General features: G+C 49.9%; 1 protein-coding gene across 4 annotated transcripts in view; it reads right to left on the reverse strand.

The window, feature by feature from the left end:
- Positions 1-17,853, reverse strand: part of ARHGAP22 (Rho GTPase activating protein 22) — a 215,530-nt gene that overhangs the window by 43,581 nt on the left and 154,096 nt on the right. The window contains exon 1 of one of the 4 annotated variants that reach the window (XM_011950355.1): positions 5,254-5,458. The exons of the other annotated variants lie outside the window; for them this stretch is intronic. Within the exon in view, the coding sequence (XP_011805745.1) occupies positions 5,254-5,305 (52 nt within the window). The 5' untranslated portion in view covers positions 5,306-5,458. Of the gene's footprint in view, positions 1-5,253; positions 5,459-17,853 lie in introns of those variants that run through there. 4 annotated transcript variants of the gene reach the window in all.

The following is a 17,853-nucleotide window of genomic DNA, read 5'->3' on the forward strand; positions in this document are numbered from 1 at the left end:
AGTTTTTTCCAATTCTGTGAAGAAAGTCATTGGTAGCTTAATGGGGATGGCATTGAATCTATAAATTACCATAAGTATGGCCATTTTTATGATATTGATTCTTCCTATCCATGAGCATAGAAAAACTGTTTTAATGTCCTTGCTAATTTTAAAATCTGTGTCATTTCTGGGTTTGTCTCAATTGATTGCTTTTTATTTTTCTCCTCATTATGAGCTATATTTTCCTGCTTTTTTGCATTCCTGATATTTCTAATTAGTTGCCAGATACTGTGATTTTTAAATGGGTGGGTGATGAATGTTTCTGTGTTTCCGTAAACATTCTTCAGTCTTTTTCTGGTATGAACTTAGATTCTTGGAAAGAGTTTGATCCTTACAGATTTTGCCTCTAAGATTTGTTAGGTGGATCCAGAGTGCTCAGTACAGAGCTAATTATTCCCCACTACTGAGGGAAAATCTTTCTGTGTATTCTTTCCTACGCCCCACAAGCCGTTAGGTTTTGCAGTCTTGCAGGCGGGAACAGGTGCCATGTTTTGCCTGGTATTAGTGTGGGCACTGTTGCCTCTGATCCTTTCTGGTAGTTCTTTGCTCAACCTGGGGTAGTTTTCCTCACATGCATATGGTGATGAGTGCACAGCTCAGTTCTCAAGGCATTTTCCTCTCTGTGCAGCTCTTTCCTCCTCAGCAGCTACCCCGCAGGATCTAGATGTTTTAGTCTCTCTGGACTTTAAGCTCTGTCTCTTCAACTCATGGAGTCCAGTGGGCTCCACCTGTGTCTCCCCTTCCTGCATACAGCCTGCAAACTTTCTCCAGGCAGTCAGCTGGGGCACATGTAGGGAATCACCTTGTTTCCCGTCTCTTGGGGGTCACAGTCCTTCCCTAACGTCCAGTATCTTAAAAGCATTGTTTCAAATATTTTGTCCTTTTCTTTTCTTTCTTTTTTTTGGTTGTTTCAGGAGGGAGGGTAAATAGGTCCCTGATACTTTATCTTGTCCAGAAGTGAAAAGCCTATTACCATGCCTAAGGGCCTACTCTATATGATAAACACCCTGCAAGGTGCTTAACAGGCACAGTCCCAGGCAGTCTTCATAGATGCCCTAGGAAGGAGCATTGATGATCCCATTTGACAAGTGGAAAAACCGAGGCTCAGAGAAGTTAAGCACTTTGCTCATGAACTGGCAAGTGGAGGTGCTGGGATTCAAACAGGTTTGTTCGCCCATAAACTCATTCTGTTTTCTTAATATAAAATCTCCCTATGGCAATGAAGGGGAGTGCGAGGAAGATGAAATGAGGGATTACAACAAACTTCTGGACTTTCTACAGTGTTCCATGGTTTATACTGACCTTCTTCTCTGTAACTTAGGAAACATTAGTAATAGCTTTACTTAAATGAATAAGAATTACACTGGCAAATATTTTAGGAATAAATTTATTATGAAAGATGAAGGTCTATTATCACAGTTCCTGGTTTTTCCCTTTAACTGTCTGTGTGGCCACTGTTTCCACCCCATCCCATTACACATGGCAGACTTTTGAGGCTCTCTCTCTCTCTTTTTTTTTTTTTTTTTGAGACAGAGTCTCGCACTGTAGCCCAGGCTGGAGTGCAGTGGCGTGATCCTGGCTCACTGCAAGCTCCGCCTCCCGGGTTCACACCATTCTCCTGCCTCAGCCTCCCAAGTAATTGGGACTATAGGCGCCCGCCACCACGCCCGGCTAATTTTTTGTATTTTTAGTAGACATGGGGTTTTACCGTGTTAGCCAGGATGGTCTGGATCTCCTGACCTCGTGATCCACCTGCCTAGGCCTCCCAAAGTGCTGGGATTACAGGCCTAAGCCACTGTGCCCGGCGCTGAGGCTCTCTTAAACAGTGCTTAGGGTCCAACTTCTGTGGGTCAAACCTCAGCTCCCTCAATATGGAACACAGTGACTTAATTTCCCCAACTGTCAGACTCATGCACCTGTAGGGGGATGAAACCAAAGGCACCCATCTCATCAGGAGAATGAAATGGGACAGCCCCTTAGCTTAGCCCCTGGGAGCTAGCAAGCACTCTCTAAGTGTTCCCTTTTATTATCATAATTAAATACAGGATAGAGGGGGACTTCTCAGCCTCAGCACTACTGACATGCTGGGTGAGATTATTTTTTGTGGGGTGTGGGGGCCTGTCCTGTGCATAGCAGGATGGGCAGCAGCATCCCTGGCCTCTGCCCACTCCCTCCCTCCCGGGCTGTGACAGCCAACAGTGTCTCCACACATTGCCAAGTGCCCCTTGGGGGCCAAATGCCCTGGTTAAGAAACACTGATACAGAACAGTCAGATCTCTATTGCCTGTGAATCTAATGACTTACAATTCTATCGTCCTGTGACTTCCCATAGGCACAATGTGGCATGTCCAAAAATTCTAAGTGCCTCATCTATCAAACTAGCTCCTCCTGTGTTCCCACTTCGGTGGCCACAACTAGGTGCCCAAGGCAGGAAGTTGGGAGCCCCCTGGAGTCTTCCTCTCTCTCACCTTTACACTGACCCCAGTCTCCCTGGTGGAGCCATCCGTTCTCAGGCTTTAAATGCTGTCCTCGTGCTGATGACATCCAGATTCACCCCCTGACCTCCAGACCTGTGGGAAGTCCACCTCCCATCTGCCTACACCTTCCCCTTTTGGGTGAGGGCAACTTCATTTTCTGGTTACTCAAGTTGAAACCAGACACATCCTTGCTCTACTCTCTCTCACCTCTCCTATCCATTCCTCTCAGTAAATTCTATTAGCTTCTCCTTTAGAACATAGCTGCAATCTGGTCACTTCTCACTGCTCAACTGGTCTGGGCCACCATCACTCCTCAACTAGACTGCTGCACAGACTCCCGGCTCCTTCCCTCACCCTGACAGTCTATTCTCAGTTGAGCAGCCACGGAGACCTAGTAGAGGCCTGAACCAGCTCCCCAACCCCTGTTCAACATCCCCCAGCAGGACCATCTCAGCAAAGGCCTCGCAGTGAGCCTGAAGGCCCCTGACCCCTACTCCTGTGAGGTCATCTCTGGCTCCCCTTCCCTTTGCTTTTGCCAGTTCTCAAGCACACCCGGCATGCTCCTGCTTCACGGTTTTTGCACCTGCTGTTCCCTTGCTCCTGCTGTAGCTCAGAAAGCTGTCCTTCCAGCACTGACCCCCTTCAGGTCTTTCCTCTGATGTTACCTTCTTGGGGAAGGTAACATCTTCTTCTGACCACCCTATTTAAGCCTCACTATGCATCACCCACCACACCCCATGCTCCTTCCTGGCCTGAATTTTTCCATAGCACTGAGTGCAATCAATACACTCTGTATGTATTTTATGTGTTTACATGACATGCTTATTCATAATGTTTCTCGTTGGCCCACCCCGACTCTGTCTGTTTTATAGACAACTCCAGCACAGCCAGCAGAGCCTGGCATGGAGAGGACATGCACTGAGCCTGAGATGAATGGGAGGTTAGTGAGGGTGGCAGAGGCAGAACAAAGGAGACTGGCACACGTGAAAACCTTGCGAAAGGCGGGCGTGACACTTACAGATTGATGAGTGTGAGTAGTGTGAACACTTGTGGGATCCTGAGGGAAGCGATATCACTATTCCCATTTTAAAGAGAGGAAACTAGCCCAGAAATGTTTAGAAACAGCCCAAGCTCTAACTATGAGCTGTGTGTGTGTATGTACCAGGTAACTATGACCCCAGGAAGTCTGGCTCCTATTCCGACCCCACTTTTCTCACTGCTTCTGCCCATGGCTTGTTCAAGGGCACCAGCCCCAGGTGACCAGCCCTTTGTGATTCCAGCCAGGCCTTCTCCCCTCTGAGCTCCTGAACTTAAGGATTTCCTTTTGAGACCCAGGGAGAGGGGGAGGCTCCAAAATGCAGGGGTCCCACGACAAGAACTGGCTTTCAACTTTTCCATATAAACATTTTCACAAGAAAAAGAAAAAAGAGTAACCAACATGTGTGAAAGCATTTTGTAAGCCGCTATAACCCCTGGGACTTATTCCATGATGTTCAGGTGAAAAAGTTGTCATTCTGATGTAATTGATCAAATTTTATATCTGCCTTAACCCCTCTTTACCAAGGTTTATTGAAAAATATTTTTTAAATCACCATTTAAAAGTGGCAGCAGCAATGTATGATTTGTCACGGGGCCCACCGTCACTCTCCTGGCTGTCTAGAGTATAGAAACCCTCGGAGGGCCCTAGAAGCTGGGTGTCAGGGGTGAAGGCCAAGTGTCTAGATGCAGCCGTCTAGAACAGTGTGATCCTACAGAGATATAATGTGAGCTACACGTGCAACTTCGAATGTTTTAGCAGCTACACTAAAAAAGTAAAAAGGAACAGCTGTATTTATCTTTAATATATATATATATAAATAAATTCCTTTCTTTTTATTTTCAAGATGGAGTTTCACTCTTTTTGCCCCAACTGGAGTGTAGTGGCACAATCTTGGCTCACTGCAACCTCTGCTTCCCAGGTTCAAGTGATTCTCCTGTCTCAGCCTCCTGAGTAGCTGGGATTATGGGTACCCACCACCACACCCAGCTAAATTTTGTATTTTTAGTAGAGAAGGGGTTTCATCATGTTGACCAGGCTGGTCTCAAACTCCTGACCTCAGGTGATCCACGCACCTCAACTCCCAAAGTGCTGGGATTACAGGCCACCGCACTCAGCCAAAAATAAATTACTTTCAATGGCAAAAACAGCAATTACTCTTGCACCAACCTAATATTTTGTTTATTCCAATATATCTACAATAGTAGCATTCATTTCAACATGTCAGTTAAAATTATTGAGATATTATACATATATTTGTACGAAGTCTTAAAAATCTTTAAGGCACTAACACATATTTAGCACTAACAGCACATCTCAATTTGGACTAGCCAAATTTCATGTGCTTAGCAGCCACATGTGGCTGGTGGCTACAGTGAGGGAGAGTGTGGACTGGGGCTGGTGGTGTATGTTGCCTTTGGTGGGCTATTATTTTGCCAAGCACACTCTCAGGCATCCTGAGACCTGCCTGTGTGTGTGGTGTCAGTCCTGGGCAATGAGCCAGCTGGAGGCTCCTGCACAGGATCCCCAGTGTACCAGGCTGAACCTCCCTGCTGTCCTCCCAGTCTTCATTCATGTCTTTCAGTTCTCTTTAGCTGGTTGCGGCCACCAAACCCCACTTCCCTTTCAAGGGTTAATCGCCCTCCCCAGTCTCCTAGCCTGGTCCTCGCAGCCTCCCAGTGACTCCAGCTATCCACTTACCCCTGGGCAGACACCCGCTCCTCTTCAGATGCCTGATGGGCCAGAAGGGCATGGTGTGGAGCAGCGGGGCCTGCAGTGGGAGGAACAGTGGCCAGATGCACCTGTTGGGGTCCAGAAAACCACCAGGTGCACGAGGCACTCCTCCACTGCAGGACTGTGGCCACTCGACTGCCTGTGCACTCTGCCTGTGGGCACCAGGCTGAGGCCTTTTGTCTCTCCTGGGGAACTTCTGCATTTATCAGTGCCTGAAGGCTGGGACTGTCTGGGGCGGGGCAAGGAGGACCTGCTGGGATTCCCGCCAGTGGAAGGTCAGTGTGGTTGTTCTGCATCCGCATCTGTGCCTGCCGCCCCATGCGCTTGTCCAACTGTGTTCTTGACTCCCTGGGGGTGGGGGGCATCCTATTTATCTGGCATCTGGGAACCCCAGCTCAGTGCCACCAGCTCTATGCCTCAGGGTTCTCCTCTCCAGGTGGACCCACTCACCAGGTAGTGAATGCATGGGAGAAGCCTGATATAAGTGCTTAGTTGCCACATGGTCTTGAGCTACTTAATCTTTCTGTTTCCATTTTCTCATCAGCAAAACAAGGCCAATAACTAAACCCACCTCCCGGGACTGTGGTGAAGATGAAATGAGACCAAGAAGCCAGGGGCTGGGCACCTCACCTGCACATGGTACTTGGTAAGCGCCCCCGTACCCTCTAAGGTAGGCACGTGGTCTGTGTCAAAGACAGAAAAGCTGACGCTCCGCGAGCTTTCAGTGGCCCAGGGCCATCACGCTGGGAAATGGTACAGCCAGGATTTGAATTCAGCTGTTGTGGATTCTGTGCACCAAGTCAGCTGCCACCCTTGTGGTGTCTCCCTTGCGTCTGGAACAAAGGGAGCAGGAAGCAGCTCCCTCACTCAGCCTGGTCTCCTCTCCTCCAGCAATATTCACTCCTCCCAGGATGTGGTGTCAGGAGCCCATACTCAGGCAGTCCTGGAGGGCAGAGGCAGGCAATGGGCACCAAACTCTGCTCAGCAAGTACAGAGCAAGGGGCTGTGCCTGTGCCGAAGCCACCTGTTCATCTGCCCATCTCCCCAATTTCTCCATCCATCTGTCCACCTGTTCATCTGCCCATCTATCCGTCTGCTCATTCGTCTACCCATCCATCCATCCATCCATCCATCCATCCATCCATCCATCCATCCATCCACCCACCCATCTATCCACCTCTCCAACAAGAAGCAGCCTCTTAAGGGCAAATCACAACTGCTGGAAACCCTTCAGAGGGCCTACTGTTCTTGGAATAAAACCTAACTCTGATGTGACTGTGGGCCTCCAGGTCCCTCAGACCACCTCTCCTCCCCCTGGCCCATGTCCTGCTATCATTCACTCCAGCACCCTCTCTCCCTCAAATTCACCTTCTTCCCACCAGAAACTTTGCATTCTCTCGGGTGCTCCAAATGCCCTCCCACCTCCTTGCATGGCTGACTCCCTCTTATTTTCCAGCCTCAGCTCAAATGTACATTACAGAATCCTTCCCTGGGTGACAGCCTTTGTCAAGGAGCTGCCCCCTCCCACCTAATTAGTCTTACATGGCTTTCTCTATAGGACTTATCCTGATTGGAAAGCAGCTTGTTTGTCTGCATACGTGTTTGCTGCCTGTCTCTGTGAAAGGAATGTATGACTTATGATGGAATGTATGACTGTTCTTCCTGGTGTCCCAGGGACTAGTCTAGTGTCTGGAAAAGGGTTGGGGTTCAGTGAATGGCAGCAGCCACTGTAGGGGATGTGGGGGGCTCTGGGAGGTAACAGGCAATCTCTCTTAATTAAAATATCCAGCTTTGATTGAGTGTTCACCATATTGCTGGGCACCATCCTAACAGCTTTGCATGTTTTATCTCGACGTCCTCACAACCACCTGATATGGTGTTACAATGATGATACCCGATTGACAGATGAGAACACAGAGGCTACAGAAGGTTGAATAGTTCGTCCAAGGTCACATGACTAGTAAGGTGTATCTTCCCAACTGCCCCTGGTCACCCAAGGGAAATTAGTTGCCAACTGGTGTCCTAAAGCACTGGGCCCTCACAGCCCACTCTTAATAGCTGAGGATCTGAATGCTCCAGGCAGTCTGGCTGCAGAGTGGGTGTTCCTGGCTTCATCCCTTGGTAGGCAGCCTCTGCAATGGCCCCCAGTGGACCTGCCTCCTGGTAGTCAGACTCTTGTGTAATTACTCCTCATGAAGGTGGGCTGGACCTAGTAACTTGCTTTTAATGAACAGAATGTGGCAAAAATTGACAGGATGTCACTTCTGAGATTAGGTCACAAAGAGACAGTGGCTTCCGTCTCACATTCTCTCCCTTGTTCTCTGGCTTGCTGGCTGTGATGAGGCAGGCTGCCTTGTTGGGAGCTGCCCGAGGTGGAGGCCCATATGGTGAGAAACAGAGAAGTCTCTAGCAACAGCCAGCAAGGGACCGTGGTGGTCTGTCCAGCAGCCCTCAAGGGACTGTCCCTTACAAATAGCTGTGTGATTCAGCTTGAAGTGGATCTCCCGTCAGTCAAGCCTTCAGATGAGGCCACAGTTGCAGCTAACACCAGGATGAGCCTTTGAGAGCCCCTAAGCTACAGGATGCAGGCAAGCCACACCCAGATTCCCAACCCACAGAGCTGTGAGACAATAAATGTTTCTGTTTTAAACCACTAGGTTTGGGGGGTAATCTATGATGCAGCAAAGGTGATGTATGCAATCCCCATTTTGTCAAAACACAGCCTGAAGCACAACCATCCTCCTTGTGGTCTGCTGCCTTCAGAGGCCTGGACAGTGGGTCTGTGGTGGTATGAGGATATACAATCCTCACATCTCTTCCTGTACCGATAATGATGGGGACGGTAAGAACATTAAATAACAACAGCAGCCTACTATGCACCAGCCGTGTGCCATATACATGCAATCACATAGACTATGGCATTTTATCCTCTCCATAGCTTGTGAGATAGGTGTCATGATTCTCATTTTACAGATAAAGAAACTGAGGTCGGAGAGATGGACTTTGTTGCTCACAGTCACATAGGTAAGAACTGGAAGGGCAAGAATTCCCAGCCCAGAGCTGCTGCCTCCAGGGCTGTCTGTTCTGGCTGCTCTCTTCACCTTAGCTGCTGGGACCTCCTTCTCTAGGGTCTCACCTAATCCTTGTCTCCAGGTGCCTGCTGAACAATCGCCTAGTGCCTGCCAGAGTATCTGCAGGAAGACAGCCGGTCACACTAGATAAGGAAGTCTGTACTGCTGTGTGCCGGTTGCTACTTGATGGAGTCCCCCTCCTAGTTCAGTGCAGTAATGGAGTGGGGCTGCATCCTGCCCTAAGGAGTTCACAAACCTGGTTGTGGAGGTGCTGTGTAGTACCCCCCTGGGGAATGGAGGGTAGGAACCAAGGTGCCCCATCTGCCACTGGACTGTGAGCTATTCACACTCAGCTTTCTCAGGTCCTCAGAGTGAACTGGGTGCACCAGATTCCTTGGGGCTCTGTGCATGGGGGCCCAGGGCCCACTGCTCCATCCCCCAGGACAGCACTGCAGTGGGCCCTGGCACTGACTCTCCCAACTGCCCATGGCTGGTCAGGAGAAACTGCATGCTGCTGACCTCCTAGGGGGTTGACACCTCCCACCTGCCCTTGGGGGGTGATCATGGGACCTGGACAATCTGCTACCTGTACATACAGGGCTAGGGCCTCCCACGGAAAAATTATCAGAACGGCAAGACGTGCTTGCTCAGCTGCAGAAGCAAAGCCCACTCCTGAAGGAGAGCAGGATCCTGACCTTGTCTCCTCAGGGTAGGCCTTGGGCCACAGCTTTGTCTCCTTGGCATGGGTGAAAAGTAGGTGGGGTTCTCCAAGGCAGCTGGGCTTTCTGCTGCCAGCCTCCCTGTCGGCACCGCTCAGCCAGGGATAGGAGGAGGCCAACGACTCACTTCTGTTTCCAGAAAGTATTTTTATTGCCATAAATGCAGAGAGAAAAGGAGACGCAGAAGGCAGAGGGGAAGGAGGGAATAGGATGTTGAAGAGGGAGTGCTGGTGGACAGCAGATGCTGTGTAAAGGGGTCAGCTGTCTGAGGCCTCACAATGTGCTGCAGTACAAGCTGAGCAAGCCGGGGAGGAAGGAGCCCCTCCAGGAAAACAGGTCTGGAAAGAAGAGGCAGGGCACTACTGGGGACACAGGAACAAAGCCAAGGAAACCTGGGGTCTCGCCATCCGCCTGCCTCTCCTGCCAGGTCCCCCTTGGCCACAATACCTCAGTCCCAGGTGCAGCTCCTGCCACCCACAGCAACTGCAAGGCCCAGGGGCTCAGTAAACGGACCCCTCCCACTGTGCTCCATCCCCCAGGGCAGCACTGCAGTGGGCCCTGGGCCCTGACTCTGTTGTTGTCTGTCATGGGATAAGAGAACGTGGCCATCCTGGGATCCTCCCAGTGGGGCTGAAGAGATGAAGGGCAGACTATCAGGAGGTGAGGTGACAGGCTGAGAGCAGCAGAAACTTCAGGTTTCCATGGTTCCTCTAGGGCTCCGCCTCTATCTATCCCTTAGAGTTGCTGTGTGTGCACTCCAGAGAAAGAGGATGCAGCGCCTAGGGCCAGTCCCCACCTTTCATAAGGCTCCCTGCAGGTAACATCTACCTCGGCCTGTCATCACGAGCCCACACGCTCTATTTTCTGAGAAGGAAGATGGGATCCTGTGGTGAAAGGAGAAAGCTGGCCCGAGCAGGACAGGGCCCAGAAAAGTCCCCCATTACCCAGCCTCCCACCCCTGCAAGGACCACACCAGCCACACTGCATAGCTGCACCGGGGCACCTAGAAACCTGGTGAATCCCTCTCCTCCTTGGGGTGCGCTGGCGAACAATGAAGGCCCCTGAACAAAAATGCACTGGGCACCTGTTGGTTCTCAGAGCCTCCAGGTGCTCCACATCATGGCCCTTCTGGCCCCTTGCCCAAGCCAGGAGTCAGTGAAGTGAAGTCCCCCACATGTAGAGGAAGCCACCCCAACACTCCCCACCAGTCCCAGCACAAGGATTTAGAGCCCTCTGCATCCCCAAGCAGTGGCCCCACTGCAGCCTCCCTCGACTTGGCCCCCTGCCCTATCCTTTGTGGAGTTCTCATACCAGCTCTGCACACAATAGCACATCTTGATGCGCTAGAGCCAAAAGTGCAATTCTAGCTGGCCTAAGAAGGGCAGCAGCCACAGAGTCCATACTCAACATTTCAGAACCCAAAATGCCCAAACAAGCAGGCAATGACAAAAGCCAATCCAATACCAGAAGCAACATCATGACCAAAGCAGGGGAATGGGACACCAGGATACACAAAGGTGATGGAATGACGGGCAGCCATTGAGAGAGGTGCATACCTATCACTCATTAAAGAAGATCTGGAAGGAAATGAAAAACAGATCTATTTCACAGGCTGCCCTAAGACTAGAGATGCAGCCACTGAGGCCCAAGGGGAACTTCTTGGAGGGACATCTGAGAAAGGCTCCCTCCTGTCTAAGAAGGACTCCACCAAGAGACCCCCTCTCCATGGGAGGGGCGTGTCCTGCCTGTTGGTCACTTGGTGGTCATCTTGCAGCCACTCTGGCCAGCGAGCAGAGCCAATAGACCAAGGAGGGTGAAGGGGCAGAGGGAGGCCATGTCCTTGTTGACGTTGCTGAGGCCCTGAGTCACTACCGCGGAGCCGCCTACCTCTCCCTCTGGGTTTCTTGGTCTGTAAGAATAACATAGCTCCTTTGATTTTGGCAGGTTACATGGGCTTGCCCGTTTCCTGCAGCTGGAAGCAGGATGGTACAGACAGCGTGAGAGCCACAGGCCGCCCACATAGCTGCACCACCTCCTCCCCAAGCTGCCAGGCATGGGCAGGCCTCCCTGGCTTGCTGGTGCACACTGGCGGCCTGCATCCCAGCAGTCTAAGGGGAAATTGGAAAAGACACTTGACAAACGGAACATCCATTTTGATAAATATTCTTCGTTAAATGAGAACAGGTGGATCTTCACCTGAATATACTCAAAGCCAACACTGCATTCAGTGGAGAGACAATGGCAGCATTCCCATCAAAGCCAGGAAAAATACAGGCACATCCACTGAAGCCCCTGGTATAGAGCATCTCCCTGGAAGGGTTCACCAACCAGACAAGAGAAAGAATGGAAAGCTATGAAAGCTGGAGAAGAGGGTGAGCTGTTATTACTCCTCCTGTTAAATTATTTTTCAGGGTACTTGTTTATATGTGTGGAAGTTCTAAGTCAATGAACTGAAAACCCATCATAATCAATAAAAGAATGCAGTAAATCAGCTGGGTGCAAAATTAATATATAAAAAGAACAACCTATTTGTAAATTAGGAGAAACAGAAACGCATGCTATGTATATAAGTAGGAAAATAGGGATGCCAGCAGCATAACAGAGATGCCAATTCTCTCCACCTTGGTCTATTAATTTAACACAATATGAATAGTATTTCTTTTTAAATGAGGTAAGGTGATTCTTAAGGTTCATAAGTAAAAATAGCAAGTGCACTTTTGAAAGAAAACATAGTGAACTTCGACCAGCCCAACCAATTATTAAAAGACAGTACAGAGGCTGGGCATGGTGGCTCACACCTGTAATCCTAATACTTTAAGAGGCCAAAGTTGGAAGATTGTTTGAGGGCAGGAGTTCCAGACCAGTCTGGGCAACATAGCAAGACCCCACCTCTATATTATATATTTCTATATTATTATAGAAAATAATAATAAAAAAATTAGCCAAGTGTGGTGGCGCACACCTATAATCCCAGCTATGCAGGAGGCTGAGGTAGGAGAGTAACTGGAGCTCAGCAGAGCAGGAAGCTGAAATGAGCTGTGAGCTGAACTCCAAACTGGGCAACAAAGCAAGACTCTATCTCAAAACAAAACAAAAACAACAACACAAACCTGAGTAGAGTTACCCAGTAATTAAAACAGCATAGCACTGGGTGGCATGACCAGAGAAAGACTCACACACATATGGGAGTTTGGAATGTTTAAGGAACTCTTTCAAGGGGGTGAGGACAGGATGGATTCTCTAATACATGGGATAGTATATCCCATAGTATTTCCTCACATGGGAGAGCCATGTGAGGAAAAATCAAGTTGAACCCTTATGTCACACCTTACAACCAAATAAAAATACACAATAGATTAAAGATTAAGGCCAGGAGCGGTGGTTCACACCTATAATCCCAGCACTTTGGGAGGCCGAGGCGGGTGGATCACCTGAGGCCAGGAGTTTGAGACCAGCCTGGCTAACATGGTGAAAAAACCCTGTCTTTACTAAAAATACAAAAATTAGCTGGGCGTGGCGGACCGCCCCTGTAGTCCCAGCTACTCGGGAGGCTGAGGCAGGAGAATTCTTTGAACTCAGGAGGTGCAGGTTGCAGTGAGCCAAGACCGCGCCACTGCACTCCATCCTGGGTGACACAGTGAGACTCCATCTCAAAAGAAAAAAAAAGATTTAAAGATGAAAAATGAAACTATAAAAGTGCCAGGCTCAACCATGGGAGAAATTTTGTATAAAATTTTGGAGAAGGCCTTTCTAAGTATGACTCAAAACAGGAGGCCACAAAAGAAAATGTAACTACATAAAAGTTAAAAATAGTTGCATGGCAAAGAAAAGAAAGTGAAAAGACAAATGGCAGAAGGAGAGGGGCCAGCTACATATCCATAAAATGGGATGTTTTGCAGGTCTTAAAAAATGAGGGCATACTTTATACCCAGATTTGTTTGAATATGTACAAAGTATCTCTGGACAGAGAAAGAGAACAGTAGCGTTTTTGGGGATGAAGGTGGGTGACTGGAAGGCAGGGATACAAGGAGACTGGCTTTTGCCTTCTCATATTTGTACTATTTGTTACCTATTTTAAAAAACAAATGAAAATGAGATTTAATATAAATTGACAGGTGAAATAAGCCTTCTCACACCACGTGTTCCAGGTGTGTGGGTGAGGCCAGTGCAGGGCCCCTGCAGCCTCCCCTTGGGAGGTGCTCTCAGCTGGTTTACCCGCATCTCAAGGGAGGGATTGCAGCTGAAGGCACCCACCTGATGGGGATGGTGAGGAAAGTGGGCAGACCTTCGAGCTGTTGCTAGAAGTAGATTTTGATTTTGACAATCTCTTTGGAAGAATGATTTGAGATCTATCAAAATTTTAAATGACCCAGCAATCTATTCCTAGAAATTTACTCTTCAGATACATTTGTACATGTGCATAAAAAGGTAGTAAAAATAACTGGGAACAACTTAACCCTTCATCAAATAAATAATGTATTGATTAAATTATGTGCATCAAAAAAAGAAAAGAAAAGAAGGTGGTGAAACTGTGTGAAGTGATACGGGACGCTCCATTACTATGTGGAAAAAATAAATGGATGATACATACTCAGAGGTGCACAGATCTGCATGCCTATTTCTGGAAGGAGGAGCTGGATACTGGGCCCCAGACTGGCTCCCAGAAGAGAAGGGAGGGGCTCAGGAGCAGGGGAGGAGCAGCTTCCTCTCAGGAGAGGCTCTGAAGTGCTGGCATGTGGATTCTCATAGGCACAGATGACTGTCCTGAGTGAAGATTGTGCTTATTTTCATTGTTGAGAGAGGCAGGAGCTCGTGTTTGGTGCTGGAGAAGTTAAGCCAGCCCTGTGTCTTGAGTACTTTCAATTTAGGAAAATGCCCCAAATGTCCTCCAAATGGTTTCAGCTCCAAGTTCCCCTTTTGCTAGCTTATAACCGTAGCAGAGTTTCATTTCTTAAAACCAGCCTCTCCCTGAGAATCTTCCTTTGTGATTCTGGGGATGCTGGGGCTTTTAGGGGATCTGGGTGTGACCTTGCCCTGGGCAGTACCCCATGGGAGAAGGAGGCCTGTGATTTTTCTCCCAGGGACAATTGCAGAAGTGGAACAGTGTGGGAACAGCTGGGGAATACCCAGGCCCTGCCAATGGGTGGCCTCTGCAGTGCAGTCAGAACTTTCCCTTCTCCAGTGAGAATCTTACATCATGGCCTGACTCTGTTGTCTTCAGGACACATCTCAGTTTGCTGCTTCCCACTGGGCTCCTGCGTGATGAGCAAAGAGCACCTTTCCAGCCCCAGTCAGCTCTCTCCATCTCACCGGACACTCCAGGTGCCCTGCCCACTTGTGTATTGCCAGGAAGCACCACATTCTTCATGCCTCCAGGTCTTTGCACATGCTGGTGCCTTTCTCACCTGGCCACCTGGCAAACTCCTACTCATTCATCAAGACCCAGCTCAAATATCCCTACTTCTCCCTCACCTCTCCCAACTGTTGCCCCCTCACCCACTCCCAAATTTCCACATCCCATTGTTCCTCCCATAAATATTTATTGATAGTCTACCATGTGCCAGACACTGTGCCATATACTGGGGACATAGCAGTGACAAAAGCAAGAGTCTCTGCCTCTCAGAGAGTGTGGCCTGGTAGTGGAGACAGGCGTCAGCCAACATCATCAACAAACTCGAAGCAGCCAATGCTAGGAAGGATCCTGGGGACCTACTGGGGTCAGGGATGAGGCCATAAATTCAGAACAGCGTCCTCTCAGCTACCTTCACCCACAGCTCGGGCTCGCCTGGCTCTGGGGCTGACTGGATGAGGCCCCCTTGTCCCCTGACCTTGAAGAAGCCAAGACTTGGCCAGGCCTCAGCAGTAAGAACGCATGGCTGAGACTGGGAAACACCAATGAACATGGTGCCGGTGCTGACATCAAAATATTTGGAGGGAGAAGAAAATAAGTTAAAACAGTAGCATGTTAAATGGAATATGTTAACTGTCAGATGAAGACCATGTTCTGAAATGTTCAAGAGAGGGGTTGTGGGGACGAATGGGTGGCCTGGTGGTTAGACTGAAAAAAAAATGTAACTGATGCTGAGTGACCTGGAGGGAATAACGAATGGTCAACTCATTATTCTAAGGAACAAAAAGGGAACTAACATTTATGAGGCACCTACTCAGTGCCAGCTTCCAGTGTCAGCCTGTCCAGTGACTCTGTGGAAGGGAGGGGTATTTATTTCTACATTGGTACAAACGATGTCAGTCTCAGAGATTAACGAGGCCCCACACCTGCTGCTGCTGCTGCTGCCGTCACTGGCACCACCACCCTGCTAACACCACATATATGCCTCGCGAAGCTCCTCTCCCAGTAACTCTAGAAAGTACAGGCCATTATCATGCTGTCCTTCCCTATCATCTCATGGTGCTGGGAGAAGCCCAGGCCACTGGGTAAACCTCCCAAGCCCAGCAGGCTGGTCAGTGATGGAACTGCAATATGCATCGATGTCCCCTCCTTAACCCAAGTCCTGCTGGCACCCACCTGCAGTGCCCCTTCTGTGCCTCTTGGGGTATGAGTGGTGCCTGCACCTCCCCTAACTCCTGCTGGAGTGCTCTGCTGTGAGTGGACACATCAACATTGGCTAAATGAATAACTCTGAGCAATGTGGCCTAATAAGGGAGCAGATATGAACTCTGGCTGGCCTGTGCCTTTCTCTGCTTTGGGTTGCTATTGAGAACGTTTTCCCCCAACTAACAGTGTGTCTTAACCTGGGTTCCCTAAAATCAAAGCCTGAGGAAAAGGTTATTGTTCAGGAAGCTATCCCAGGGAGAAGTGCGGGATGGGGAAGGAGAGATGGGAAGGAGGGAGAGCCCCACAGGGAAGCTGGATAAGCTGCCTGCTGCCCTGGGGGCCTGGGGACTACATCTTGCCTCATGAAATGTGTGTCAGGACTGCCAGTCCTGGGACAAAAAGGGGAGGAGGGATCCCCTGGCTCCAGTCATCCACTGGCCAAGGGTGATCCCTGGAGTCTTAGCTCCTCCCTGTCCAGAGGGCTGGACCCATGCAGGAAACCTGAAGGGCAGGGAGACTGATTCTTCCAGTGAGACCACAGGTACTTCCCAAGACTCTGGTGTGTGCAGGACACTGTGTTTGACATACGGGATGGGCTGGAGGGGGTGTGTGGGTGAACAAGGGAGACAAGGTCCCCACTTTCCTAGAGAACCAGCCAAAGGACAGGGAGCCAACCAAGGTGGCAGGGAGAGCTCAGATGGATAGGACAACAGAGATGGGGTGGGTCAGGACAGGCCACTCTGGGGAGGGGATCCTCTGGCTAAGAACTCAGGAACAGCAGGGGCTGGCTTTCTTACACAGATCTGGTCTGGGCACAAAAGGATGAACAGGGGAGGCGATTGGCAGATGAGCAGGAGAATTGCAAAGGCCCCGAGGTGGGAAAAGTCCTGAGCTCTTCTGTGGGGCTCCGTGGGCTGAGGAGGGCAGGAGGGGGTCAGGAGCTTAGACAGGAGGTTCTGGCAGGTGTCCAGGGGAGGGAAGCAGAGGCTGGGACCACACTGGCTGGGATGCAGGTGGTAACAGGCACCCAGGCTCAGTGCCTGTCTGGATCTGAGACTCACCAGAACTTGCTCATAAGTTGGGGGTAAGCTGAGAGAGGGGATGGGAAGAGTCCTGGTGAGGAATTGAGAGGAAATTTGAGAGCATGGGGTTCAAGCACCTGGGTGTGAGTGGAGCCTAGACAGGCAGAGGGCCCCAAGCAAGCGACAGGGAGAGGGGGTGACCCAAGTCCCACCACACCCTGCTTCCTCTGTCTCTAGAAACTGTACATTTTATTTTATTATTACTATTATTTTTAAAGACAAAGTCTTGCTCTATTGCCCAGGCTGGCATGCAGTGGCACAATGTCGGCTCACTGCAACCTCCGCCTCCTGGATTCAAGTGATTCTCCTGCCTCAGCCTCCTGAGTAGCTGGGATTACAGGTGCCTGCCCCCACGCCCAGCTAATTTTTAGTAAAGACGAGGTTTCACCATGTTGGCCAGGCTGGTCTCAAACTCCTGACTTCAGGTGATCTGCCCACCTTGGGAAACTGTACATTTTAGACTAAATATAATAAATAAATGAAAATCAGTCTGTAACTGTAAGGCATCAAACAAAATATGCTGGTGGCATCGTCCCATTCTCATCCCACTCCCCTAATCCATCCCAACCATGAGATCAAGCCCAGCAGCTCCAAAAGCACAGATGCAGGAGCCCCGTGTGCGCCTGACCCTGGTCTCCTGGCTGTCGGCCACTGAGCCCCATCCCCAATTCTGCATCACAAAACCTCCCAGAGCCAGGCTGGAGGGGGCTCTAGAATTCCTCCTTGTGGTTGGGGCAGGACCTGGCTGGCCATTCCCAGTTCCTTCCTGGAAACCTAGGGTGGGTGGATGGGGATCCCCTGGGAGGATTTTTGCCTCCCCAGAGGTGTGTTCAGACCGCTTCTCCTGGCTGGGATGGAGAGAGGGGTAGGCCAGCAAGGCTGCCTGGTGGAGGCATGTTGGAGATGTAGCCAAGGCCCGTAAGGAGCCTGTAAGGGCTGGTTGGAGAAGCTGCAGCCCAGGGGAAAGTGGCTTGCCAAATGGCAGAGGCCGCCAGGGCCTGTGGCTCTCCACACCCCTGTTCTACCCACCCAATACCCTATACCCCAGTTCTGCCCCCTCTCTGGATGGTCACACAGACATTTGTTGAACCACAAAATCTATACTGGGCATGTGAGAAACCTCCTTAATTTGATTTGGC

Source organism: Colobus angolensis, unplaced genomic scaffold (assembly GCF_000951035.1).
Source record: "Colobus angolensis palliatus isolate OR3802 unplaced genomic scaffold, Cang.pa_1.0 Scaffold306, whole genome shotgun sequence".
Classification (NCBI taxonomy): Eukaryota; Metazoa; Chordata; class Mammalia; order Primates; family Cercopithecidae; genus Colobus; species Colobus angolensis.